This window comes from Typopeltis vanoorti, chromosome 14 (assembly GCF_054136105.1).
Source record: "Typopeltis vanoorti isolate ZY-2024b chromosome 14, IOZ_Tvanoo_1.0, whole genome shotgun sequence".
NCBI lineage: Eukaryota > Metazoa > Arthropoda > Arachnida > Uropygi > Thelyphonidae > Typopeltis > Typopeltis vanoorti.
This window is the reverse complement of record NC_143562.1, coordinates 45,286,653-45,314,473: the sequence shown is the minus strand read 5'-3', so window position 1 is coordinate 45,314,473 and position 27,821 is coordinate 45,286,653. Positions and strand designations below refer to the sequence as shown.

Here is a 27,821-nt window from a genome sequence, read left to right as displayed (position 1 = left end):
CAAAAAAACTATTGCAGTTGTGCACGAGGTCGAACATGAGACCGACACACAATCAGCAGCTTCCGCACATGGGGAATGCAGCGTGCGTGAAATTTCAAGACGAACTGGCATTTCGTACGGGACTGTGTGGCGATCACTCAGGATCATCCTCAGGAGGTATCCTTACAAAATCCAACACATACAGGAACCGAAACCAACCGATTTCAAGAGACGTCATGAATTTGCAAATTGGGCTTTTCAACAGATGGAAAACAATGCAGACTGGCTGTCAAATGTCCTGTGGACTGACGAGATGCACTTTTCGCTTAATGGAAGTGTAAATGCGCACAACTGCCGCATCTGGGCAAGAGAGAACACACACATGATTGTTTGTGGAAACCCTTTGCGTCAGTCCACAGTGGTACGTTTCAAACTGTTTCTGTCACAGGGGAGCATTATGCAGCGCTTTTAAGAGACAGCATCATTCCCTCCTTGCAAGAGAGGCAAGTGCTCCATAGTGTAACATTCATGCAGGATGGAGCACCTCCGCACATCATAGGTCCTGTTCAGCACCTGCTGCGATCGACATTTGGCAATGACCATGTCTTCACTTTTTTCCCATACGAATGGCCACCAAGATCTTCAGACCTTACACCTTGCAACTTTTGGTTATGGGGCTACTTGAAGTCACAGGTGTACAGAGATTGGCCGACGTCATTGGCCATGTTGAAAGAAGCTATTCGCCATCATGTGACAGGAATTACAGCTGAAACCCTCTTCGATGCTGTGCAGGGTGTCGTGCCACGTCTGACGTCCATTCTCATGAATGACGGCCGTCACATTGAGCATTTGTAATCCTAGCTGTGTTGCGAACTGTGCTGCACCACTGCACAAGCTACTGAGACAACTGAAGTGCCACCTGCCGGTGGCAAATGTAACTATTCTGGTAATAAAATTTTTCGTTATTAAAAAAACCCATGTCTTTCTTTGCATTTCTGTGAAAACCATCGTTCTACTATCTATACTTTTCAAATTATTGAATTTTTACTTTTTCTGTTACCTTTGTATTGCCCGGTACTTGATTGCTGCTACTGCTATAGACTGGGGACAGGGAGCTCCATTGATAATATGTGAAAGACATGCATCTCCATATTAGTACAGTGTATACAGGTCAGGTAATTATCATAGAGATTTCAACTAGGGAACATAGATTGGAATGAGGGTCATATGCCAAGAAGGAAATAGAATTTATGTATGTACTGAGAGATAATTACTTAAAGTAGTGTGTGATTGGAGGAGACTCAGGGCATGAGAGTGTTGGATCTGGTCATGGGATCAGATGATCTGTCCGTAACCAAGGTATCCCCCATTGCCTTCAACTGGGAGAGAGAGTGATCATGTGGTCTTGACTTGGCAGGTTGTGAAATGTGGAATTTCAGTTAAGAAGGGGATATATGTAACATAAAAATCTGCAATAGAAGGACAGAGTATAAGGAAGAAGCAAAGTTTCACATGTTTCTTTATAAAGCCATTCCATGAGGAACCGACTTTTGTGATGGATCTTGTCTTGTTCCAGTGAACTCTATGTCTAGTGTTGGCATGCTCTGCAAGTCCAGACTGTTCAGGTTCAAAGTATTGAATATAAGACTTATGTTCTTCTAGCCAAATAAAAGCAGATCTTCCTGTTTGTCTGAACAAATCTGGTAGACATTTGGATAATTGAGATGTGGAAGCTTGTTCTTTGGAGAAGTGAGAAAGGTGGAGATTTTTCTGATGGGGCGAAAGGCAACAAAAATATTTAGTGGTTTTAAAACTTTTGTTATGTGTTCACTGATGCCTTGCATGTTAGGAATATAAGTTATTTCTTCTGTATTTGAAGAGGTAGAGACACCAAAACTGCTCAAAGCTCTTTTGATGAGAGAATGCTGATAACCATTAGACAAAAAAGTGGAAATAATATATTGCAATTCTTTCTATAATAAGCTCATCTGAAGAATATAAGGATTGGGCCCTTATTTTTTTTATTTAATTTAATTTTTTTTTTTAATAAGTTAGGAAATTTAATGACCTTTTTTTTTAGTTATCTTACATTAGCTACTTAGGTGGTGGCTTTTGGAATTGTCAGTTATTGTTCTGTTAGCTTTGTACTGAAGATGCCTTTGATACTCAGGCAAAAATTATACTAATAAATAATATTTTATGTGAGTTAATTCCGGTATTATAATCACATGGGTTTCTTGGGGATGAGGAAGTGTTGGAGAGGATCCAGAGGCGCGTAACCAAGTGAGCAACATAGGGAGCATCCCACAGACCAAACATGATTTGTAGGAATGTTCCCTATGAGGGATAGATGGAGGAATTGTGGATTGCAAAAGTTGGTTGATAAGTGAAAAATAAGGGATATGATAGAAACACTGAAGTTATATCAATGGTTTATAGAATTAATGCAGAGGAAATACTTCGGAACTTGGCTAGAGGGGCAGAATGAGATTATCCCTCGAAATTGAGTATGAATGTGGTTTGCAAGGTTGGGAGGAGGAAATTTTTAACTTGAAGAGTGATTAATGAATGAAATTTGCCAGAGTCAGTTGTGAGTGCTTTGTCTGTCAAATCAGTTCAAGGAGAGTTGCAATAGATATTCTGTGGATAGTTTGGGTCTCTTACAATAAGTTTTCTGATTACAAAGATGTCTGTACAAGAATAATAATGACTTTTAATATGCCTCCCAATTGCTAGACATTATTTCATTCCAGTAGTGACAATTACTCCCGCTTATAAAATCCGGTCTTTTACTGGATTTTATTTATGTATTTATTTTCTTCTGTTGTCTATCTTAAATTCTCTCTTTTTTTATTTTATTTTGGTGTTTGTGGCTGTTTAATAAAAAATAGCATCCATTCACTTTCATACATGATTGCTTTACAATTTTTGTTCATGTGTGAGCATCCATCCTTTTTATCCAAGTAAAAAATAAATTACTTTGTTTTTTATATGCAAGATTTTCTATTCTTTTTATTTGTTTCATTCTGAATAGTAAAATTGCCTTTGTTTTGCATAATTGCCTAATATATAGCCACTTAGCCATAGAAGGCATAAATTAGCAAAAATATTTGATACAACTGAATCGTTAAAAAAATCACGTTGAGTAGTGTAAATTTTTCTTTGTTTTGTATAATTGGGACTGCATTTAGCCATATAAGGCATAAATTAGCAAAAAATATTTGATACAAGATTTTACCATAATTGATGTCTTTTACTAGTGATGTTCTTAGGAGAAGTTGAGGAAACCTTTTAGGACTCATTCTGTATTCATGTTCATACTATTGTAATTCTTGTTATTATTGAAATATAGTAGTGTCATTCTTCTCTGATCTGATTGGTTTTCATTTCAGCCCATGCTGTTTTATTTCTTGTCTTCAAACACTCGTTTTCAAAGTCTGTCAATCTTTGGTTTCCCTGTCGTTTGATAACCCAAGTCTCTACACCATACAGAACTGTGGGGAACTGTATGCTTTGATTTTAAGTTCTTTGGAGCGATGTGTATGTTTCCATATATTTGTAAGTTTGGTCATAGCAGACCACCCTAGATTTGTTCTGTGTTTGATAGTTTCTTCATGATTTAACCTGTATGGGATTAGCATGCTAAGTAATTGAATTTTTAGTCTGTTCCAGTTTATTTTCTTCCACTTCTAAGTTCTCCATTTCTACCTGTTGTTATTGTTTTGGTTTTACTAAAATTTATATGCATTGCATAGTCCTTGCTGTTTATGTGAGTTTTCATTCATATACTTTGTTTTCCTTATTGTCTATAAATAATACTATATCATTTGTATACTTTTTTTGATGTAAATTTTGTCCTCTGTTATAAAAATAAATTACTAAAGCACAGAGCTCTGCCATCTACCCATTCTACTATAGAGTACCTCATTGCTATCCATCCATTCTGGAATTATGCCTTCAGCTAACTTTTCCAATACCTAATCATCACTCCCATGAGACTAACTGATCTGTAATTGCTACTTCTGTCTGGGAGATTTCTTTATTTAATGGAACTATCTTTCCACTCCCTTGCAACTCTGTCAAAGCTGAGACTCAAACAGCTTGATCAGGGACATTGCCAGTTCTCTTGCACATTCTTTTAACATGTGCACCAGCATTCCATATAATTTCACATAGTATCCTCACGCCATATAGTATCTTAGGAGTGAAGATTAAGGTAAGCCATGCTGCCTATCATAGTTTCATATTCCTATCCACCTAATCCTGAACTCTTAACCAGCTTTTTCAGTACGTACCTTAACCACTGCTCCTGAGATACATACTGACTGGTTTATAATTTGCTACTTTTGTCTTGGAGCCTCCTGTATGTAACAGAACTCTCTTTTCCTTTTTTCCATTCCTTCAGAGCTTGGTCAGATGCTCTGCCAGTTGTCTTCTGTTATATGTATGTTATTCTTATAACATACAAGCTGACATGCTTCACTTTTGTATTCACATTGATATTTTTCAATATGTGGTGGACCTTCAATTTGTCTATCTCAGTTCTTGCATCAGTCTCTGTCACTTCAGCAGTTCCAGTATCTTGACCTAAATGATACAGCCTTGCAAAAGTGATGACTTAGTAACTCAATTAATTCTTCTGCTTCTATCATCAGCACTGATTAAAGTTATCCTTCCATAATTATTCTTTGTCTTACTTGCTATGCAGCTAAACAAACAAACAAATAAATCTCTCTTTAGGATTTCCTTGATCTGTTTAGCCAATTTCTTTTCATAATCTGATTTTATCCCTCTTTACCGTGTTAGTCTTTTTTGCCTGTGCTTTTTTTATGCTCATAACAAACTGAATACCTTTTTCTCTATATTTCCTTCATATTTTTATCAGTTCCTATTTTATGATGCTGCTTGTCTCACTTGATCGATCCTCTAGATCATTGATGTGCAGATTATACTTTCTTCAAAAAAACCCTTGACTATTTCCCATGCATTATCGACATTCATCTCTTGTAGATCCTTCTGGCATGGCACTGCTTCAAGCTTTCTCCTAAGTTCTTCATAATTGTTGGCTTTGCAGGTCCACATATACCCTTTACCATGAATTCCACTTGCCATGAATTCCATTTTTTATGCTCATAACAAACTGAATACCTTTTTCTCTATATTTCCTTCATATTTTTATCAGTTCCTATTTTATGATGCTGCTTGACTCACTTGATCGATCCTCTAGATCATTGATGTGCAGATTATACTGCTTTCTTCAAAAAAACCCTTGACTATTTTCCATGCATTATCAACATTCATCTCTTGCAGATCCTTCTGGCATGGCACTGCTTCAAGCTTTCTCCTAAGTTCTTCATAATTGTTGGCTTTGCAGGTCCACATATACCCTTTACCATGAATTCCACTTGTTTAGTAACCTCCCAAAACAAGGTATGGTTCAGTGGGATACCGTGTGGTTTCTGGTGATAGATTCATCTTCTGATGCTGTTAACCAGATCCAGCATTTTACACCCTGAGTTACAGCCATTACGTATTGTTTCAGATAATTATTCTTTGGTAACTGTTTAAATTCCATTTTCAACTTGCTGTGCACCTTTTCCTTCCTCTAATCCATGTCCTCCATCAAAGTTTCTCAGTCTGCACTCATTGCTGATCTGCCATTGCATGGCATCAATGTCTTTGTATGAGCCCCTCACAGTGTATCATCTTCTGTCAACCAAGTCCCATCGATGTCAGGAATTTTTTTGCCTAATCTAATGACCAGTACCTAAAATTCCTCTTTTATATATACATGCATTTCAATCCCCTCAAGTCTGCAGTTACCCTTGCATGATGTAATTACAAAGTTTTGAAAGTTTCAGATTTGAAACCTGGAAAGCTGCACTCAGCATTGCATGATTTATTATACTCACAATAAATTGTCCCAAAGGTGGCTGGATACATGTTTGCCTGCATCCCCTGCCACTTCTAGTTTCCTTTGTTTTACATTTCCAATCTGTAGAGATTAGAAGTGCAATTTGCAATGTAGAGAGCTTGAAGGATGATTTAAATAGGCTGACAGTGTGGGCAAAATATAATGGATGTCAATTTAATGTGGAAAAGTGTCAAGTTATGTATTTTGGAATACAGAGATTACAAACTGTGTATCACATTGAGGGAACTGGACTCCAGGAAATTGAGGCTGGAGATTTGGGGATTAGCTCTGTAGTAGTTAAAGACTGAAGTTGAGAGGATATATTGCTAAAGTAGCCAGGGTAATTCACATGATTACTTGGTTATTGAAGAACACACTAACAAGCAGAGATAAGGGAGTTATCATTCTTCTTTATAATGCTTTGATACAACCACATCTGGATTACTGTGCTCAGGTCTGGTCACCTGGATTTCTTATGAATGAGGAAGGGGTGGAGGATACCAGAGGCAAGTGACCAAGATGGTGAGTGGTCTGTAGAATGCTTCCTATGAGGATAGATTGAGGGCTTGTGGGTTGCAAAAGTTGGTTGAGAGGTGAAAAAGGAGGGATATGACAGAAACATTTAAGTTACTTAATGGATTTTATAGGATCGATGCAGGGGAAATGTGTCAGCTCATGGCTAGAAGGAGCAGTACAAGAAGTCATCCCCCCCCCCCCCTGGAAGTTGGGTGAGAGTGCGATTATCAAGGGCACGAGGACTAGATTTTTCACTTGGACAGTGGTGAATGAATGGAATGGGTTACCTGAGTTAGTTGTGGGTGCTTTTGTCTGTTAATGGTTTCAAGCAGAGGCACAATAGATATTGTGTTGATAGATTAGGCCTCCTGTGATGAGTCTTAGGACTCAATGGAAGTACCCATGCAATATACTAATGATAATCTTTTGCTGAACAAAATTTCTTCATATATCTGACTACAAAAACATTCAGGTCCTTTCATCCATTAGTTTCCCTTCAGACATCATGTTTTCTGACAAAGAACACTTGTTTTGCTGACCTTTCCTCTCCTATTCTAAGTTGCTGTACCACCTGAGATTAGCTCTGCTGACACATTCCTGAATGCTAACAATGACAAGTCCTTTCCTAATATCTTCATTTTTAACATGTTACTGTAACTGATGCCGTCTGTTCAGTCTCTTCATCTTTCTCAGAACTCTCATATCTGTGGTCTCTAGTCTTTAATGAAGTGTTTGATTTCTAACTCAGCTCACAGATTCATAAGTTAAAATTAGTTTGAATACTGTCTTGTATACAGCTAGTTTGTGTGTTGAGTAATTTCTCTCTTATTCCATATAAATTTATTCAATTGACTTCATACCACATCAACTGTACTAATTCTGTTGTCTATTTCTATATTTTTTTTTTCATTGTCTTCATCTTTTTATTGCCAATTTTTATACCAAATATACTACAATAGTTATTTAGTTTAGTTAGAGAATCCTGCAGACCTGTACTGGATTTATTTAAAAGCATAACACCATCTTCATAAAGTAAAGAGCTGAGATTAGCATCTCCATATTTGATATCAGGTTTAATACCACTTTCCTTCATGATGTGATCCATATAGTTGATGAATAAAGTGAAGATGTACACCCTTGTCTTATACCTGATTCATAATCAAACCTGGAGGCTTACCCATTTGGCACTGTTATAATGCCAAACTACTCTTGTGTGGGTATGACTGTAAGCATTGTTGCATGGGAGAGGAGATGAGCACTATGTTGTGGTCAGAATTACCCAGGGGACTCACTACATTCACTGCATACTTGGAAGGGTCATCGGTAAGGAAAAGATCTAGGTTATTTGGGGAGTGATTCAGGTTATCTGGTATTCTGGTCAGTAGTGATGGCAAATGTTTCAGCATCTCTGCCTTCAGAATCTGTACAACTGGAAGAGAAAAGCCAGTAGGTGTTATGGACATTAAAATCACTTAGGGGGATGATTTCACTGTTAGGAGAGTGGGACTGGAGAAAATCAACTTTTAACAAGAGGAAATTAAAGAATTTGGAGTGGTTGGTGATATTAGGAGAGCGATAGAGACAGCAGATGAATATGACTGAGTGGGGAGGGATATTTTCAACCAAAGAAGGTCAAAGTTGGACAATTCTAGGTTAGGTGCTCTCTGGCAGGGTATGTCAGAGCTATGTCATATGCTCAGATGCCATCCTTGGGTCGAAAGGAGTTAAACAATATATACTTTGGAAGGTTGAGATGGATAGTGCCAAGGAAAGGTGAGATTTGAGTTTCTGTTAAAAAAAAGTAGGTGGGGGTTTGGTGGACTGCAGATGGTAGTGGACACTATTAATGTTGGGGTTGAGACTACAGATGTTGGTGAAGTGGATATGCAAGGTTCTGTGAGGCATGGATTTGACTGCAAGGGTCTTGCACTATTCCTATGCAGTACCTGCATACTGGTCTCCTTGGTGGCTACTAGTGGCATCATTTGATTTTTGCACTAGTTTGGTTTGTTTGTAGTCTATGATCCAACTGTTGTCTCTATTTTGGTGTTTTTCTTCTATTTGTCTTCAGAGTTGGCATCTTTGTTCCCTCTGGGTAAAGTTAAATCAGGTCGAGCACGTACTTGCAATTGGGGGCAAGTGTCCTTTAGCTTGTTATTTATTGCCATTATTAATGTTACATCATTGCTTTCTCTATATTTTTACTTTATTCTATCTCTATTTAGCCCACAATCTAATCTACTGTTGTACCTCTTAAGAATTAATTCAGTACTATTTCCTTTTCGGATACTGGCAAAATTTATATTATGCTGCACCAGCCAATATCCTATAATAGAAGAGACTCTTGTTCAGGGAAACAATTCTAAATTCAAAAGGGATTCGCACAATAATTAATCTTACGCTAGCACCGTGCAGATTCATTTAGCAGTCGTGACCTGAATCTCACTTCAGCAATAATACCTAAGTTCCTTCCCACCGAAAAGGTTCTATTTCATAAGTAGTGGTTTGAATTCATAAGGCATAAACTCAGGTATATGGTACAAAACATATTTATTGGAAAAGCACAGAACATTTACAGTTAAGAAATTCAAATATTCAATAGAACAAGACTCACACTAAGTAGGGTTCATACTAAATTACATCAATGAAGTTAAGTAAGCTAAATCTTTCAACTACAAAAAGATATGATTGAGTGTAATCACAACACTACTAGGTTATACTTCCTTTCACAAATTATTCACTGAATGCACATTAAGCACTTTCATTAATACTCTATCAAAGCTATCCTAATTCTAAATTTCATTAGTTAATTCTGGTCATTTTCAATCAAAATACTGCCTATCAACGATTTTTCTTTGTTCCACGGGGCTTAACTAATTCAATCAAATTTTCACTTAAAAGTTCTCTAGTAAAATGACCTTTGCTTACAATCTACACAAAATTCTCTTTTTTCAAAGCGATCTTAACATAGAATGAAATTCTTTACATTACCCGAGCCTTTCTGACTGTCTTGATGCTATCCTGGGTTACTTTCCTATATATCCATCGGCTGTCTCTGCACCTGGCGATGCACTACGCTGTCCTTGAATCACTTCCGGACTTTGGTGTGTTTTCTACCGCTTCTCAGGAAACTACCTTCGCTCTATGATGGGACTTCTTCCGAAGGCTCGATTCTGCATAGGCCGTCATATCACGGTTAGCTTTGCTTGGAAATCTTCAAGCCTTCTCAGGAATAGGCCTCGTTGTCCGACATTGTTATAATCTACCCACCACTCTCTCATGAATCATCCGACAAAACCTCAAAGCTGGAATTTGGGAACCGAAATAGAAAAAGTCCCCTCATATGGTATGCATCGTCCTTTATTCACCCTTTCATGCGCCCTCTATTCGATGTGTCTTTTACTGCACGAACCTCACAGTTCATGCCCCTTGGGTGATCCCACACTCTCCCTAATCTGTTAGGTTACCATATTCAGGGGTAGTCATTCTGACGTCACCTTCTGTGTAGGTACATCCTCTGGCCGGTGCTATGCTCGACTCATACAGATTACATGCGATTATTTTGGATTACTACTTATTATCTGTTTGGAAATTCGTAATGTACTAGACAGCTTAATAGGATTTACAAATAATTTAACAATTCCCTTACACAATTCTCACTATTCTAACACACACATTCTCTACTTATGAATTCAGTTATACAGGAATGAACTCCAGTATATAGCACATATAGAATACATATTATCACTTGACTTGTAAAGATCACCATTGAGGATCTAACATTAATTTGGATGTATTTCTTGGTGTGTCACAGTCACTTTAACGAGACATGGAAGGTTCACTTTGTCCTTTCTTTTGTTTATGGGTCTGAAACGATGATATTTCTGGGATTGAAGTTGCATTCTCCTTGTAGTTTGCTGACATCTTCTTTTAATGATTTACCATTTTCCACTGGGAAGTTGAGAATAAAGGCATTGACTCTCCTGTTTTCGGCCTCGAGTAACTCGTACTTTGATGCGATTGGGCCTCAGAGTTGTTAGCGGGCACGAGTGCACTTGCAATCGGCCACTGTGTATCTTGAGCTTAGTTTCCAACTTTTGGATTTTGGAAGAGAAAGTATCGATCATATTATTAAGGTGTTGTTTGAGGTTTTCAACTCATTTGCCTAAGTTATTCAGTAGTTTTGCCTTGGTTCTGTTTTATGGAGGGAAGGCACATCAAATACTTTGGTTGAGATCAATAAAAATCTTGTGTGCTTTTGCGCAGGAAGCAAGTAGCCAGTAGCAACAGAAATCGCACAATATACCTTTTTTTCCTTTCAGTAACTTCGGATTTGCAGCTACAGCACTTCGTGTTGTCATTCAGTTTGTTGGTGATCAGCTGCACTATGCTGACGGGACTCAAGGCAATCTTTCATTGTTGCCACCATCTTTACTTTGTATGAACCATATTGAAAAACTTCAGTGAATATAAAAAATAAGGTGAAGTTGCTTCAAGAACTTTTAGTTTAAATTGCACTATGAACAAAAAGCTGCCTGTGGTTAAAATAGAGCATTTACTTCTACTTTGGATTGAAGACTGTATAAAAATAAATAAATAGAATGCCAATCAGTTTGACTAGCATTCAGGCCAAAGTGTTGAAGTTAGTTGCTGCATTGAAAGGAAACAAAGTAATTACACTGAATCTGAAGATGAACCTTTTACTGCTAGTAAAAACTCGTTTCAGAAGTTGGTATGAATTTATTAACATTAAGTTATCTGGTGACGTTGGTAACACAGATAAGGATGCTGCTGTGAAATTTGCATCTAGATTCCGAGCATTAGTTAAGGCAGGTGGTTATAATGATTGTTGAATATTTAATGTTGATGAGACTGGTCTTTTTTGGAAAGCAACCGCATCAAGAACTTAGGCAATGAAAGATGTAGAATTGCAAAGTGGCCATAAAGGAGTTAAAGATAGATTAACTTTTTTTATTAGGAGGAAATTCAGAGGGTACCTTTAAATTAAAACCTATGCTTATCTATCAGTTTGAGTATCCCAGAGCATTAAAACATCATAACAGAGCATCTCTACCAATCATTTGGCATGCAAATAAAAGGTCATGAGTTGTTAACATTGTTTCAAGAGTGGTTTCAGTTGTATTTTTACCAGTGGTAAAGAGATACTATAGGCAAAATAATTTAACTTTTAAAGCACTACTACTGTTTCATAATGTTCTAGGTCACCCTGATTTTCTTGGGGCTTGAATGAAAATGTGAAGTGCTTTTTCCACCAACATAGCTTCATTAATCCAGCAATGGACCAGGGAATTATTTCAACTTTAAAACCTATTATCTTGGGTGGACTTTCAGACAGGCTATTGATGCAGCAACTGGAGATCATGAAATTTCTTTAGCTGAGTTTTGGAAGAAATATGACATAAAGCATGTTATTGAAAATGTTCATGCATCATGACAGGAAGTAACAGAGAGCAATATGCAGAAACTTTTACTGCAATATGCAAATAACTTTGCAGGACTTGAATCAAGCATAAATGGAGTTGCAAGAAGAAATAGCTGACTGTGGTAAAGTTGACACCACCACCACCATTTGAGTGACTGTAGATATACAGCCATAGGAACTTGTTGAAGGTGAACTTATCAACAGGAATGAGGGAAAATTGTTGGGATGACAAGGATCAGGATGTCCCAGAGGAAGTGATACCAGCAAAAAATTTTACATTAAAGGAACTCTCAGAGATATTTCACAATATTAAAAGCACAAAAGGATAAAATGTTGGAAGTTGATCCTAACTTAGAAGGTCAAATGACAATTCACCAAGATATAGAAAAGATGCTCGCTCCATATCGTAAAGTATACAATGAGAAGAAGGCAAGTACTGTTCAAATTACTGTTTGATAAGTTTTTACAAAGAAATATAGCACTGTAATTCTCAATGTTTCTAATGTTTCGATTTACAGTGTACTAAATAAATGTTACTTTTACTATTTTTTCATTTCCATATACCTTTTATAATCAACAGTAAGAGTTTTAATAATTTGACAAAAATATTTATACGTCGCAGAACAATTATAATTTTCCCCATTGATTATTAATATAGAACATTAAACAAGTGCTCGATTATTTTGACTGCATCCTCTGGGGACTGGTGGTGTTAAACCGTGGTAAGTGAAATTTGTGCATATCGGAACCGTGCAAAGTGAGGGCTACCTGTATATGTATATAGACTGTCAGTATTCTTCCTAGCTAGTTGAAGTATACTACTACTTGAATATATATATATATATATATATATATATATATATGTGTGATGATCAGCTTTTACTCGGTTGTTATACATTTGAAAAAAATATAGATTTAATGACTACAAGACCAAGATAACATATAAAGATTTTAATGATAAATACTACTAGTTTCGGCATATAGCAGCCTTCTTCAGGTATTTATAAAGGAAAAGAATACTAATAAACATTGAAGTATTTAAACAAAACTGGAAATTACAGGTACAAATTGCCTCACATAATCGATACATAAAAACGTTGTATTTTTTCAAGTTGTTCCAACTGGCATGCCATTGTTTGTTGCAATTGTGCGTGCAGGTTCACGTGAACGCAAATATTGAATAACTGCAGCATGGTTATCTGGGATGTTATAACTTAAATTGTTGTTTAAGTGGACCGGGTTCAGTAGGATTTCCCTTGATTCTACGATTTTCCTTTCAAACTCATCATCACAGCAAAAGATATTTTCTGATCTATTCCAGCAGACAGAGTGGCTTTGTTGGTCATCATTAGGATTATTTGAAAAAAGAACATGACTGGATAACGCAGTTGCATGAGATCTTTTGTAAGAGATGTCTCTCTTATGCTCTTCTATTCGTTGTTCAATAGATTTGTTAGTTTGACCAAAGTATGGGATATTGCAATCGCACCACAATTTATATACTCCAGGGTACTTAAGGTTGTGATGAGTAGGTTTTGGATGGCTGATTAGAGAACGGATTTTTGGAAGTGTGGTGAAGAAGGTCCTGATATTATATTTTTTAAGGACTTTAGCTATTTTCTTAGAGACTGTGCTAATGTCTCTTCATTTAAGAGAGAACGTGCTCTGTGTGAACAAGAAATAAAATGAACAAGATGAACTACAAAAAGAAATGAATCACCTCACTCTTATTTTTAAACAAAATGGATACTCTGAAAAAACAATTAAGAAATTTCTTCTGAATCCTCCTAGTCAGTGCACAACAGAGACTATTAATTTTAAAGGTAGCATCTCCATTCCATACATTAGCACAGTCTCTAAGAAAATAGCTAAAGTCCTTAAAAAATATAATATCAGGACCTTCTTCACCACACTTCCAAAAATCCGTTCTCTAATCAGCCATCCAAAACCTACTCATCACAACCTTAAGTACCCTGGAGTATATAAATTGTGGTGCGATTGCAATATCCCATACTTTGGTCAAACTAACAAATCTATTGAACAACAAATAGAAGAGCATAAGAGAGACATCTCTTACAAAAGATCTCATGCAACTGCGTTATCCAGTCATGTTCTTTTTTCAAATAATCCTAATGATGACCAACAAAGCCACTCTGTCTGCTGGAATAGATCAGAAAATATCTTTTGCTGTGATGATGAGTTTGAAAGGAAAATCGTAGAATCAAGGGAAATCCTACTGAACTCGGTCCACTTAAACAACAATTTAAGTTATAACATCCCAGATAGCCATGCTGCAGTTATTCAATATTTGCGTTCACGTGAACCTGCACGCACAATTGCAACAAACAATGGCACGCCAGTTGGAACAATTTGAAAAAATACAACGTTTTTATGTATCGATTATGTGAGGCAATTTGTACCTGTAATTTCCAGTTTTGTTTAAATACTTCAATGTTTATTAGTATTCTTTTCCTTTATAAATACCTGAAGAAGGCTGCTATATGCCGAAACTAGTAGTATTTATCATTAAAATCTTTATATGTTATCTCGGTCTTGTAGTCATTAAATCTATATTTTTTTCAAATATATATATATATATATATATATATATATACATACAAAATTATTTACTTAAATGCCATAAAAATAGTTCTGAACATGTGACATTTCATACCAATAGGATGCTATATGTATTTACATTGACACTTATGTTTGTCTACTCTTTAGGTGGCCTGTCTGATATGCCAGCAGTGCATATTTTTGCTCTGTATGCTGGGATGGCTCTTCTTATTGATTTCTTTTTACAGATGACTTGCTTTTTAGCATTATTGTCACTCGATGCACGAAGAGAGCAGGTAAATTCGTTAGAATAACTTTTTCTAATATATAAATTTACAAAACTTAAGTTTTTGTTAACTTCCTCTCAAATTTTAAAGATGCTAGAAGTACGTACGCTTAGTCTTGTTAGTTCTTCCTTGGGTGACCACTGCTGATCAAATAATGTTTGTCAAAGAGAAAGGAGGCAAGAGAAGACTTATTGACGTTTTTTATTATTATTATATGAGTATCTCCATGGAGTCGGAAGATTAATTGCGGGAGATCCACACTAATGTTTATACACACTATATCTGTCATATCTCTCTTTAAACTCATTCATTTGCCAGAGCACTCAGCTAATTCTGGCAATTTGTTGTGAGTGCCCTGACCACTCTCCAAATAAAAATATCTAGTCTGCAGACCTTTACTCCCTCTCCACACACAACCTTGCAGTTCATCTGGTATCAGGAATAAACACCAGTTAACCACAAAGCCTCCCGACTCTTTGCTAACAGTTCCCATGCAATCTGGTGGCCAACATGAAAAGGCCTAGTGTTAGCCTTTTCATTCTTCCTCTTTCTCCTTGCTTTTCTTCCCATATTCTTCACTTTACTTTTCCTGAATCTTTTTTTTAATCCTTTCTTCCAGACCATCACCACTGGATTCAATATTCTGTATATGCATTTGCTGTGCAGTGCAACCCATGGACATCTAGAAAGAGGGAACTTGGTAGTCTTGTACTACTTTGGCCTCTGCTTTGATAAAATTGACAGTCCTGAATGACCCAGCCAGGATCAATTGACTAGTGGACTTGCCTTTGAGGGCCAACAGTCTTGTGGTAAGTCTCTCTCCCTGGCTTTCATTGGTGCTGGTATAGCCTTGGTGTTCCACTCCTGAGCACAGCCATTGCTTGCCAGTCAGTGTGTGGCTCTATGGTGTGTGTGTGAGGATCCTTTCCTTCATAATTAGATGATGAGCATTCATTTAAAAAATAAATAAATTATGGAAACAACTACCATGTTATAGTAAAACTTCAATTTAACATAAACCAAAATAATTACCTAACATTTCATTTCATATCAAGATAATCATTTGGAGTATGCACTTAATATATTGTTGGAGCAAAATAATAATATATATATATGTATTAAGAAATAAGCTTTGTTACAATCCACATAGTATGCTAAAGTCATAGTAATTTTGTCAATCATAACACTACTGGCCTAAACTCTTGTGTGGGTGGGTGGAGGGGGGGGTTAACTTATATCAAAGCTAGAGTACTATTATTATTATTATCTGTTTGGTTGTAGATCATTAAGAGATACATTAAGCTAGAGAGCAATATCCTCTCACATTATTACTCACAGATAAATTATTTTGCTGGAGTTATTATTTTGCTCCAACAGTTTGGTGGAGAACCATCCAAATTCTTAGGATTTTTATGCCACCATGGTTTAGATTAGGATAATTGATCAAAATTTCAACTCTTCTTTAAATTTACATTCGTAGTGTATGATGTAATGAACAGCTACCTTTCCATCCAATTTGGGGTAGGATATTAAAAGCATAGAACATGATCTGAGAGGCCTGCTTTATTGAAATTGTTAAATTTAATGTTTTTTTTTTTTTTTTTGTTTTTTTTTTTCAGTTAGGAATTGCTTGTGTCCAGTTTCACCAACATAAGATAAGTTACAGGTGTAATGGATTTGGTATACCCTGGGTAGGCCAAGTGAGGAGGGGGGGGGGAGAAGAGATCCTTGGAGGAGTTGAATATAATTTTTAATTTTATAAGTGGTTTAAAAGTAGCATTAAGATTTCAACAGTGTAGAATTCTATTTATTTTATCTAAATAGCCCTTGTGATGTATTGGATAGCTATGGTTTTATTGTAATGTATATTATTTGCATATTTGATGAAGTATTATGAAGCACTATTGTTGGTATATTTTTGCTATATTCATTGTTTATAAATGTATTGCTAATATAATTTGTAATTCTTGTTTAAGAGATTTGTTCATTAGAGCATATTGTTATAACTCTGTTTTGAGGATATAAATGACAAAGTTTTTGTGATGAAACAAAGGATGGTTTTAAGAGTTTTAAGCATATATATATATATATATATATATATATATATATATATATATATATATATATATATATATATATATATTGGCCGGTATGTGTAGGCTTGCGGTAGACAGTGAAGGATAGATTGACTGCCTGAGGGAAGACATGTGACCAATGTATCCAGGAAAGGAAGTGGGTTTTGATTTCCAATTTCACTGGTAAATTGTATGTGCTCATGTTGTTTTGTTCATGTGGCTGAGGAAGGTGTTTAAAGTTTGGCAGCTGTGTGGTCAGTTAATGAAAAATCCTATCTGTGGGTTTTAAAGTAAAGGACTTGAGAGCACATTGCTCAAAAGCTTCCATATAAAAGTTAGCAATTGACAGGGATAGTGGTGAGCCCATGTCTGCACCTTCCTTTTGGAAATAAAAATTATTTTGCTACATGAAGTGGCCTTGTTCTGTAAGAGAAGAATTGTGTCATTGATTGGAACATTTGTGAAAAGGGTAGAAACATCAGAATGGACTAATAAATCTCTACTGAGAATTATGGGTTTTTTTATGAAATTTTGTTCAACCATCTTAATCTAAACAATAACGGTGGCATAAAAATCCCAAGAATTTGGATGGCACACATTCTGCCTACTTAAGTTCATGTTCTCGAGCAAACTCTTACTTCAGCACTCTGAGCAATTATTTCAGCCCTTGTTGGCCCTTATTTCAGCCCTTCCTCAGCCACCATCTATTCTGTTTTGTTGTAATTTTTCTGTGAGTAATTATGTAAGAGCACGTTGCTTTCTAGCTAAATATATATGTTATCTATTAATGATTTGTAACCAAACAGATAATAATAACAACAGTAATGTAGCTTTGGTATAGTGTAGTAAAGTTTTTTTTTTTTTTTTATACCCAGAGGTCAGGCCAGTAGTATTAATGATTGACCAGATTCTATTACTTTAGCATACTATGTAAATTATAGCATAGCTCATTTCTTTGTGTGTGTGTATAACACTAGAAGGTCAAAACACTAGAAGATTATTTTGGTTTATGTTAAACTGAAGTTTTCCTATAACATGGTAGTTGTTTCCATAATTTTTTTGAAAATGAATCATGTGAGGAGCTCTGGTGTTGAACACCAGACAACAACAAAAAAAACTTGAGCATAAATTCTTCACCCTCAAATCTTTCAGGAGTTGCTAACAAGACGCCAGTCAAGTACTGATACCGATTTCATTTGACATCATTTGATAACAGAAGTAAAAAACAAAGATAAGTGATACCATTGTTTCTGATCATCCATCTGGTCATATCCTTCCGGAAACATTATTATTATTATACAGGTATTATACCATGGAGTCAGAAGATTCATTGTGAGAGATCCATTATTCATACAATACCTATCATACTTATTTTTTAAACTTATTCACTGATGAAGTGTTTACAACCACTTCTGGCAATCCTATCCACCTTCACCATCCTCCAAGCAAACCATCTAGTCCTAACACCCTTGCTAACCACACTGTTACACGACTTCCAGTGGTGACCCCCTTGTCTTTCCCTTCTTACTATGTACTGAAAAAAAAGTATTTTAGTGTCATTCTTATAAAACCCCTTTAATAACTTAAATGCTTCCGTCATGTCTCTTCTTTTTTACCTATCACCTAATTTTTGAAACCCACAGACCATGAATGTATTCTCACAGGGAACATTCCATACACCTGCCTCTCATCACTCATCTCTGTATTTTTTCCACCACATCCCTATTTGCTTCAGTTTGTGCAGTAGAGTTCTATTTCTATCCACCAGTCCTGAATTTGTCTTTCACCAATTTTTCAATACCTTAACCTCCATTCCTGAGATGCTGATTGGCCTATTATTTGGTACTTCCATCTTGCAGCCTCCTTTTATCCAATGGGACAGTTTTCTTCTTTTTCCTCTCCATTATCAGCACCTTCTTGGTACTGAGGCTTAAATTAAACTGTGGTGTCAGAGGAGCTGATAATTCCCTTTCACACTTATGTAATATACTGGCTGATATGCCATCTAATCCCATGTTTGTATTGAGATTCTGCAATATTTTAAGCACCTCCATTTTTTTTTAACATTTGTTCTGTTATCAGTCAATGTCACATTTGGCGTTACAATGTCACTACCTAGATGGTACACCCCCTGAAAAATGCTCATTCAGTATAATTTAAATATTTGGTTTGGTTCTGTTTTTCCTTCCAACCATCAGCACTTTTTAAAGCTATCCTTCCATAGTCATTCCTTCTTTTATTTGTCACATAGTGAAAGAGCTCTAAGATATCTTTTGGTCTCATCAGCTAGCTTTCTTTCATAATTAGTTTTGTCCTTCCTTCCTTTACAGTTCAAGCTTCTTCCTTGCACCTTATGCTTTTCATGGGCATGCTGATCACCTCTTGCTTTATAATTCCTCCACATCCTTTTCTTTGTATGCAATTCCTGCTTAATAAAGCTCATCATCCATCTAACTCAAACCTGATCTATCCTTCTGACAGGTATACATTCTGATGCTGCTTTCTTCTAAACACTCTTTGATCACCTTCCATGCACTGTCAACATCTACCTCCAAATTCTTATGCCAGTACAGTGCAGAAAGCTGACTCCTCACTTGTCATAATCACCTGCTTTGTAATTCTACATATATCCCTTCTTAGCAGAAATTTTTGCATTTTTGACAGTCTCCCAGGTCAAGACTACATGATCACTTTCTCCAAGTGGAGGCAGTTTAACTAGATTGCTAGATTGGTTAGTGTTAGGTTCTCTGATGCAGTTATCACATCTAGCTCTCGTGATCCTCATGTCTCCTCCATTACATGTTACCTCAGGTAATTCTCTCATCAGCTGCATAAATTCCATTTCCTTCCCTGCCTATGACCATTCCTTCTTGTAATCTGTCCCCTTAGTTGAATCCTCTCCAATAATAATTACTCAGTTTGTATCATCATGCTAATTTGTGAGTGCATGTCATCTACATTCTTCCTGATACCCCTGGATTATAGCAGCAACTAATTACATATTTAGCCATGTTGACCTCTATCTCACATGAGATAACCTCAAATTAACTGCCCTCTGATTCATCCCTGATGTACTTTTACTCTTTTTGGCTTTAATTCCCCTGCTGTCATCTACAAAACCCCTTCCCCACCCCATCCGGTTTCTTCTGTCTTTACTATATCATTTGCAATCTATTCCTATGACCATGTCATCCCCTGTCAGCGACGTCTCACTAATGCCTATAATAACTTTTTGCCAAGTTGTGCTAACTGATGCCAAAAGTTCCCTGCCCTTATTTCAAATATTTCTGGTATTAGTATACATAAACTGCAATATCCCCTTCATCACATAACGTCCCTTACACCTTGCCTAATTGGCTAACTAAAGTTAAGAACCTGAGGTGTCACATATTGCATCATGGGATCATTCTCCTACTTATTAACCTCTGTGTTGTCTAGACTCATGGTCACTTTCATTTCCCTTAAATATTATAGTTTTCCTGACTTTGCACTACTGAACAACACTTTTCTCAATGGATTTGGTGTCAAATCCATTGAGATGAAGCCAACCGTCTTATATAAGTGTTGCTTGTGTCGCAAATGAACATAACAGTAGGTTTGAGCTGTGCTAAAAAAGTGTTTTTAAACAGGGTGACTTTTATCATAAATTGTGCTGCATTTTTTTCAGTCTGGATACAAGTGTCCTTCATCATGCAATATCTTTTCAGTAGTGTTGTTGGAATTTTTGTTTGTTTATATTGTGTTTTGCTATTTGATTTGCCCTGCAGATTGAGCTCTGCCTTAGATTTTTCCAAGTGGATGCATTGCAAAAATTGCTACATGTATGCACCGAGAAATGTGAAAGATTTGTAAATTGTTATGGTAAATGAAAAGTAGGAAAGCATTAACTTATGTGAAAAATGTATTGATAGATTACAGTGATTAGAAATGGGAGCAAATGTCAGTACAATAGTGGAAGAGCTTAGGCAGGAAGTTAATGAAAAGTGAAATGAAATATCTGGAAGATGATGTTAAATATCTAAAGAAGAGATTGCTTGATGAAAATGGGAAGGAGGAAGTGAGTATTACTAAGAAAGAATCAAAGAATCATTATATGGGAACGCAATCATTAGAGGTGTGATGACTAATAAAGTACACAAAGCATTCTTTCCTGGTAGAACAATGAAACAAATAACTGATGTGTTGCAGAAAATGAAAGAGCAGGCATCAAAATTAGTGATAGTCACTAAGATAGGCACAAATGACTTATTTGGGGAAAAAATGAAGGTTGATAGAGACTTGAGGAAGTGGTAAAGGATAAAAGTGTTGTTGGAAAAGTTGTTAGTGTTGCCTAGGTATGACAATAGTGAATTGAGAAGGAGAGCAGAGATAATGAATAGTAAGATGGCTGAGTTGTGTGAGGCAAAAGGGGTTCAGTGTAAATCTATGGAGTGAATTTGAAGGAAAGTTGGAATGGTTCCAAGTTGATGGATTGCATTTGAATGAGATTGGTGTTGGGCATTTAGAAATACTATTGTTTTTCTGAGAAGGCAAGAGTCAAGAAGTTAATGTAGTGAATGATCAGAATCTGCTTGTGAAGCAGGATAACACAACTAATTTATTATATGACAGGAGGAAGATGGATACAAGACTGAAGATGTGATTACAGCAGCACAAGGTGATTAAATGCATAAAGGTCAGGATGAGATAGGTATGAATGGAAATTAGAGTCAGGAACAAAGAAACAGGAGTGGTCAGATTGAAGAGAGATATGGTATAGCAGTTAGAATAGAGAATGTTCGTGGTGGTAGAATGACTTCAAATACACAGGGATTGTTATGTTTATACAAATGTAATGATTATTTGAAAAAACGAGAGCTGAATTTGTTGCATTGATTGAGTCATTGCTATTATTATTATTATTTGACACCTCTAAGGAGTCCAAAGACTCATCGAGGGAGAGGCACCTGCTCTACAACTCTGTCTTAACCACTCAATCCACAAACTGACAGCAACGCCATCTGCCGCCGACCACCGCCACTAGTATTTTCCACAAACATCCATGCCCACGGCAGGATGGATTCGAACCCGCAGCCTTTTAGCTGGAGAGCGGATACACTAACCACTCGGCCAGCCAGGCTTGCAAAAAAACACTTCCCCAGGATTATGACCAAAGATAATTGGAATAAGTGAAACTTGGTTGTCTGAGGAGGATGTGATGTTGGGAATAGAAATGGAAGGATGTATAATTTTCAAGAATGATAGGAATGTGAAAAAAGGAGTGGGAGTGGTTAATGATTGCAGAGGAATTATGTTTGCAAAGTGTGGCAGTTGATAGTGCATGCACAGATTTTGAATCTGTGTGGTATGAAGTTGAAAATAACAGGCTAGTATATCTGATGGATTCTGTTATTGGCCAGGGAATGTAGAAGAATGCTGATTGTGAAATGTTTAGGCAGATTGGTTGGACATGTAAAAAGAAGGTGATTCTGATGGGTGACTTTACTTACAGGAATATAGAATGGAAGGAGGACATAATGTATGGGAACAAGAAGAGTGATTTGTTGAATTTATGACAGATAAATATCTTAAGCAGCAAGCGACTAAAGCAACTAGAGGCTTTAATGTTTTGGATTTGGTGATAACTTCACAAGATGTAGTTGTTAATGAGGTGTTAACTCTGTTTCCAGTTGGTGAGAGTGATCATGAGGTTTACTTGTTTGGGAAGTGGTGAAACAAGAAAAGGTTATTGCCAAAAATGGATATATGTGGAAGTATAAAGTGGGTGGTTATAGAACGCTCTGTAGTTAGTTAGTATTCAGTACATTGGGTAGATTAGCTGAGCAGAGGAGATGTTGGCAGTGTATGGAAATTCACAAGACAGTATCTGACACAAGCAATATATAACTGCATACCAAGGGTTTAGTGAGTAAATAAAGCAGGAGTGAAATAATTTAACAGTGAAATCAAACAAGTTGTGTTTGGAAAAGAAAATGCTATGGAGGAGGTACAAGACAGTTGGTGGTCATTGCATCAATGAAGAGTATAATGCGCAGGCTAGTAAGGTGACAAGCATGGTAAAGTAAGAAAAGGTGCGAGAGGAGATTAGCTGATCAGACCAAGGTTAACTCAAGGGGAAATTTTTCATATGGCAAGCAAGAGAAAGAATACTTAAATATAAAGAGCTAATAAGCTTAATTTCGGCGATATAAACATTATTTAAATTAAGGGGATATTAAATCCCACATTGTTTTAAAACCGAATAAGAAACTCAAAGATTGGAATCAGAGAGTTTCATGCCGAATATAGTAAACTATAAAGTATCGCCGACCACTAGCGTGAGCTAATGCAAGTGACCCTAGTATGTAGTACAATACCGGAGAACTTGCAGCAAAGTCGGTAAAGTTCTGATCGCTATTCTTAGGTACTTTCCATAATGTAAAAACACATTTCCTAGGAAATGTATGCTGTTATTACATTATGGTGGGGGGGTCACTACCCAGACCGGTTTCAGCCTTTTTTGAGGCTTCATCAGTGAGTAGCTAGACCAAATTAATACCAAAGTGTATAGCGAAAATAGCTCATATAGCGGAGTATATAATTTCTTTTCGCTATACGTTTTGGCATTAATTTGATCTAGCTACTCACTGATGAAGCCTCAAAAAAGGCTGAAACCGGTCTGGGTAGTGACCTCCCACCATAATGTAATAACAGCATACATTTCCTAGGAGATGTGTTTTTACATTATGGAAAATACCTAAGAATAGCGATCAGAACTTTACTGACTTTGCAAGTTCTCCGGTATTGTACTACGTACTAGGGTCACTTGCATTAGCTCACGCTAGTGGTCGCCGATACTTTATAGTTTACTATATTCGGCATGAAAGTCTCTGATTCCAATCTTTGAGTTTCTTATTCGGTTTTAAAACAATGTGGGATTTGATATCCCCTTAATTTAGATAAGAGAAAGAATAATTATGGCAAGTTTACACTGGTGGATAGTCATGGCAGCAGAGTGAAAGTTACAAGGGATATAGTGGAATTATTGAACAAGCACTTTATCAGTGTTTATCATACTGATGTAAATTATGTGGTGCAATATATAGAAGGGAGACAAGCATTAGGAGAATCGGAAGTGAAAGAATAAGAGGTGTATTAAGTGTTGATTGGGTTAGATGTTAATAAGTCTGTTTGAATGGATGACATCTCACCACATATTCTTAAGGAATGTGCACAACAGTTAGCTATGTCCTTGACCTGATTGTTTAATGCAAGTCTTGCAATGGGTAGGGTTACTAAAAAGTGAAAAAAAGGCAAAATAGTATTACTCTACAAGCATACTTCTAGGATAGAATTTTCCAATTATAGATCAGTCTGTATAACTGCAGTTGTAGTCAAGATGTTGGAGAGATTTGTTAGGAATAGAATACAAGTTTGAGTTGATGAACATAGCATTCTTTATGAGGTCAGCATTGATTTGTAAAGGGTAAGTCTTGTTTTAGCAATTTACTTGCATTTTATGATAAGGTAATGAGTGTGTTAGATAAGGGAAAATCATATGATATTCTTGGACTTTGCAAAGGTGTTTAATAGATTACCACATGATAATTTGACGTACTAGCTGCAGAGGATAGGAATAAATAGTATATGGTTAGATAGATCGATGATTGGCACTATGAACGATACCAGCAAGTTGTTGTGGAGCAGTCTCTCAAAAAGGAGGGTAATCGGTGCCATGCCCTAGGGTTCTGTTCTTAGGCAGCTGGTGTTTACCTTGTTTGTAAATGATATATCATACGAGGGGTGGTCTGAAAAGTTCTCTGCCTAACAATGAAAAAACAAATTTTTAATTTCAAAATTATTTTTATTTTTCAACATAATCTCCCTTAAGACTAATATATTTATTCCAGCGATACTCCAGTGTCATTATCCCATCCCTGTAGTGGTTCTCAGTAAGATTTGCAAAATACCACTCTACAGTTGCAATGATCTCTTGATTCGAAGAAAAACGCTGACCAGCAAGGAAGAGTTTTAGTTTTGGGAAGAGATAGAAGTCAGAGGGAGCAAAATCTGGGGAATAGGGTGGATGTTCCAACAATTCATAGTGCAGATCCCTTAATTTTCCCATTGCCAAAACACCTTTGTGGGAAGGTGCATTGTCCTAATGAAAGATGATTTTTTTTTCTTCTGAACACCGGGTCTTTTCTCATGAATTTTTTCATCTAGTCTGGTTAAAAGATCACAATAATATTCCCCGGTTATTGTTTTACCCTTTTCAAGATAATTAATAAAGAAAATGCCTTTAGCATCCCAAAACACCGATGCCGTGACCTTTCCTGCTGATGGAACCGACTTTGTCTTCTTTGGTGCTGAACAACCGGCTTCTGTCCACTGTTTTGACTGCTGTTTAGATTCTGGTGTGTAATGGTGAATCCAAGTCTCATCCATAGTAATAATTGATGCACAAAATCAGTTTTATTCTTGTTAAAATGCTCCAGGCACTGTTCAGAGATTTTCATGCGAGTGCATTTTTGATCTGTTGTGAGCAAGCATGACACCCATCTTGTGCAAAGCTTTTTCATTTGCAATTCTTCATATATATCTTGCACGTGCTTTTGAAATGCCTATAGTCTGAGCAATTTCATGCACTTTGACTTGCGGGTCATCCAATACATATCATGGCACTTGATCAATGATTTCTGGTGTTACACTTTATGGATGTCCTTCATGTGAATCATCTTCAAGGGTGGTACGGCCAGGTTTAAACTCGGCAGCCCATTTCTTAATTGTCATAAACAAGGGAGAAGAGTGCACAGAAACTTTTATGAACTTTAAATGAATTTCTTTTGGCATTAAACCTTCTTTTACAAAGAATTTTATAACTGCACGATACTCAATTTATCCATTTCAAGGGATACAGACAACACTTTTGTTTCAGACAGCTGTATAAAACAAACTACTTTATAGAATGACTTGCAATTTCACATGGATGCTTATGACAGATGTACCAACTTAGAAAAAAAAAATCTTGTCGATAGTGTTGACATCTATGATCAAGGCCGAGAACTTTTCAGACCACCCTCGTATGGACTGACTAGCGATCTTCAGTTTGCTGATGATGCAAAATTGAGAAGAATTATAAGTAACACTGCTGATGTTAATTCCCTTCAGGAAGATTTGAATAGACTTTTGACTTGGACAAAGGAGTGGGTTTCAGTTTTAATATTAATAAGTGCAAGTTGTTGCATTTTGGAATGCAGAAATATAAGGCTGTTTACTATATTGATGGTGCTCTATTGCAGGAAGTGGATGAGATTCAAGAATTGGGACTGATGGTTTACAGTATACTGAAGTTTTAAATAGTATATTGCAAGTGTTGCAAAGACTGCACATCATACTGTTGCTATTATAGGAAGTGTTCTAACACTTCCTATAATAGCGATAATGTAGTGGTTGTGCCACTGTATAAAGCATTGCTCAGATGCTACTTGGACTATGTGATCAGATTCAGTCATATAGTTTCAGTGTAATGTGGAAACATTGGAGAGGGGTCCAGAGATGAGTGACTAAGATAATATTATAACTTTGGAATGCTGGCTATGGAGTGAGGTTGAAGAGATGTGGATTATAGAGTTTGATGGATAGGAAGAAAAGAGATGATATGATAAGAGACATTTAAGTTAGAGGATTTTATCGGATTAATCCAGATGGGGTTATGTAAGTGTGGTAAAAGGGCGATGTAAGTAGTAGATTTTTTACATGGTAAATTATCAGTGAGCAGAACACATTATTAGAATGTCGTTAATACAAAGAGTGTTAAGGATTTTAAGCGTCAGTATGATATGTTGTCAGTTGTCTACTGACTCCATGGAGGGTGCAATAATAATAATAATAAATCCTTCCTTCAATAAAACTCACTAAAAATCCACAAACTCCACACCATTCCTTCTGCATAATATGCACTGACTCATTCGTGATCATCTCTCCATCTCAGTTCACCTCTATCATGCCATTGCAACAGACTCGCAACTTTTACTTTCTCGGTCTTCTTTTTCACATGCACTAGCAACTCTTCATGTCTTCTCACATACCACACTTATCACCTGCTAAACTGTTTGTACCAACCAATCTTTGTACAAAACATATCTCTCACATAAACTCTCTGCATACGTGTAGCATACTGACTTCCTTAATCCTAGCATCAGGAAAACACAATTTCATCAGACTCTGCTCAAGGACTCCTATAATCAGTGAATTTCCTGATCCTTATTCTCACCCTTTTGCTTTTTTGTGCTCTGCTTTCTCTCCTCTTTCCTTTGCTTCTGTGTCATAGCATCCATCAGATGTTTCTCCAACCACTCAGGTCTCACATATTGTTTTGTGAACTCCATGTAAATGTACTATCTTTTCCATTACTATCTGGTCATTCTCTTCCTTTTCTGCTATGTCATTTGTACAGTAATTGAGAAACTGCTGAGAACATCAGTGGGTGAAATACCAGTTATAGTGGCATCTCATAAAACACTGAATTCTTGTAGAGGAGTGTTATCAGAGTGGGATTTCCTTGGTGTTCCTGATGATCAGTATGTTCACAGCTTAAAGATCAGGGAGAGACAGCTATGAGGTGCATCCTGATATGTAGGATGGTGACCTGGTTCCATCCAGGAACATCTTCCTTATTTTTGATATACTTAAGCCTCCAACACCTGGAAAAGCAGGGTATCTCAACTGCCCTTATGGACCATACATCCTTAATCCATTAAGATGCTTTAAATCAGAACTGAGGTCATGTCCAAACCACCTGTCATGGCTCTTTCACCTATACCTGATGTGGTAGTAAAGAGCATGATAACAAATCTTGCTCTTCAAAGAAAGCTAAATATGTCAGCTGTAAGTGAAGTCATCCAGCTTACTCCTGCACATGTCAAAAGTGGAAACATGAAAAAGAAATATCTTTTGTATTCTCTTATGTTGAGGAAGTGGCAGCTAAGAAAATGTAAAGTAAAAAGAAAGCAAATTAAACTTGCCAACTGATCCTGACATATCAGATGATTTATTTTTCCAGAGGA

The 27,821-nt window shown here is 36.5% G+C and overlaps 1 protein-coding gene across 1 annotated transcript in view; it reads left to right on the top strand.

The window, feature by feature from the left end:
- Positions 1 to 27,821, top strand: part of LOC150099417 (NPC intracellular cholesterol transporter 1-like) — a 477,548-nt gene that overhangs the window by 229,100 nt on the left and 220,627 nt on the right. Inside the window, exon 13 of the mRNA XM_090404409.1 lies at positions 14,580 to 14,707. Coding sequence (XP_090260535.1) covers positions 14,580 to 14,707 — 128 coding nt within the window. The remainder of the gene's footprint in view (positions 1 to 14,579; positions 14,708 to 27,821) is intronic.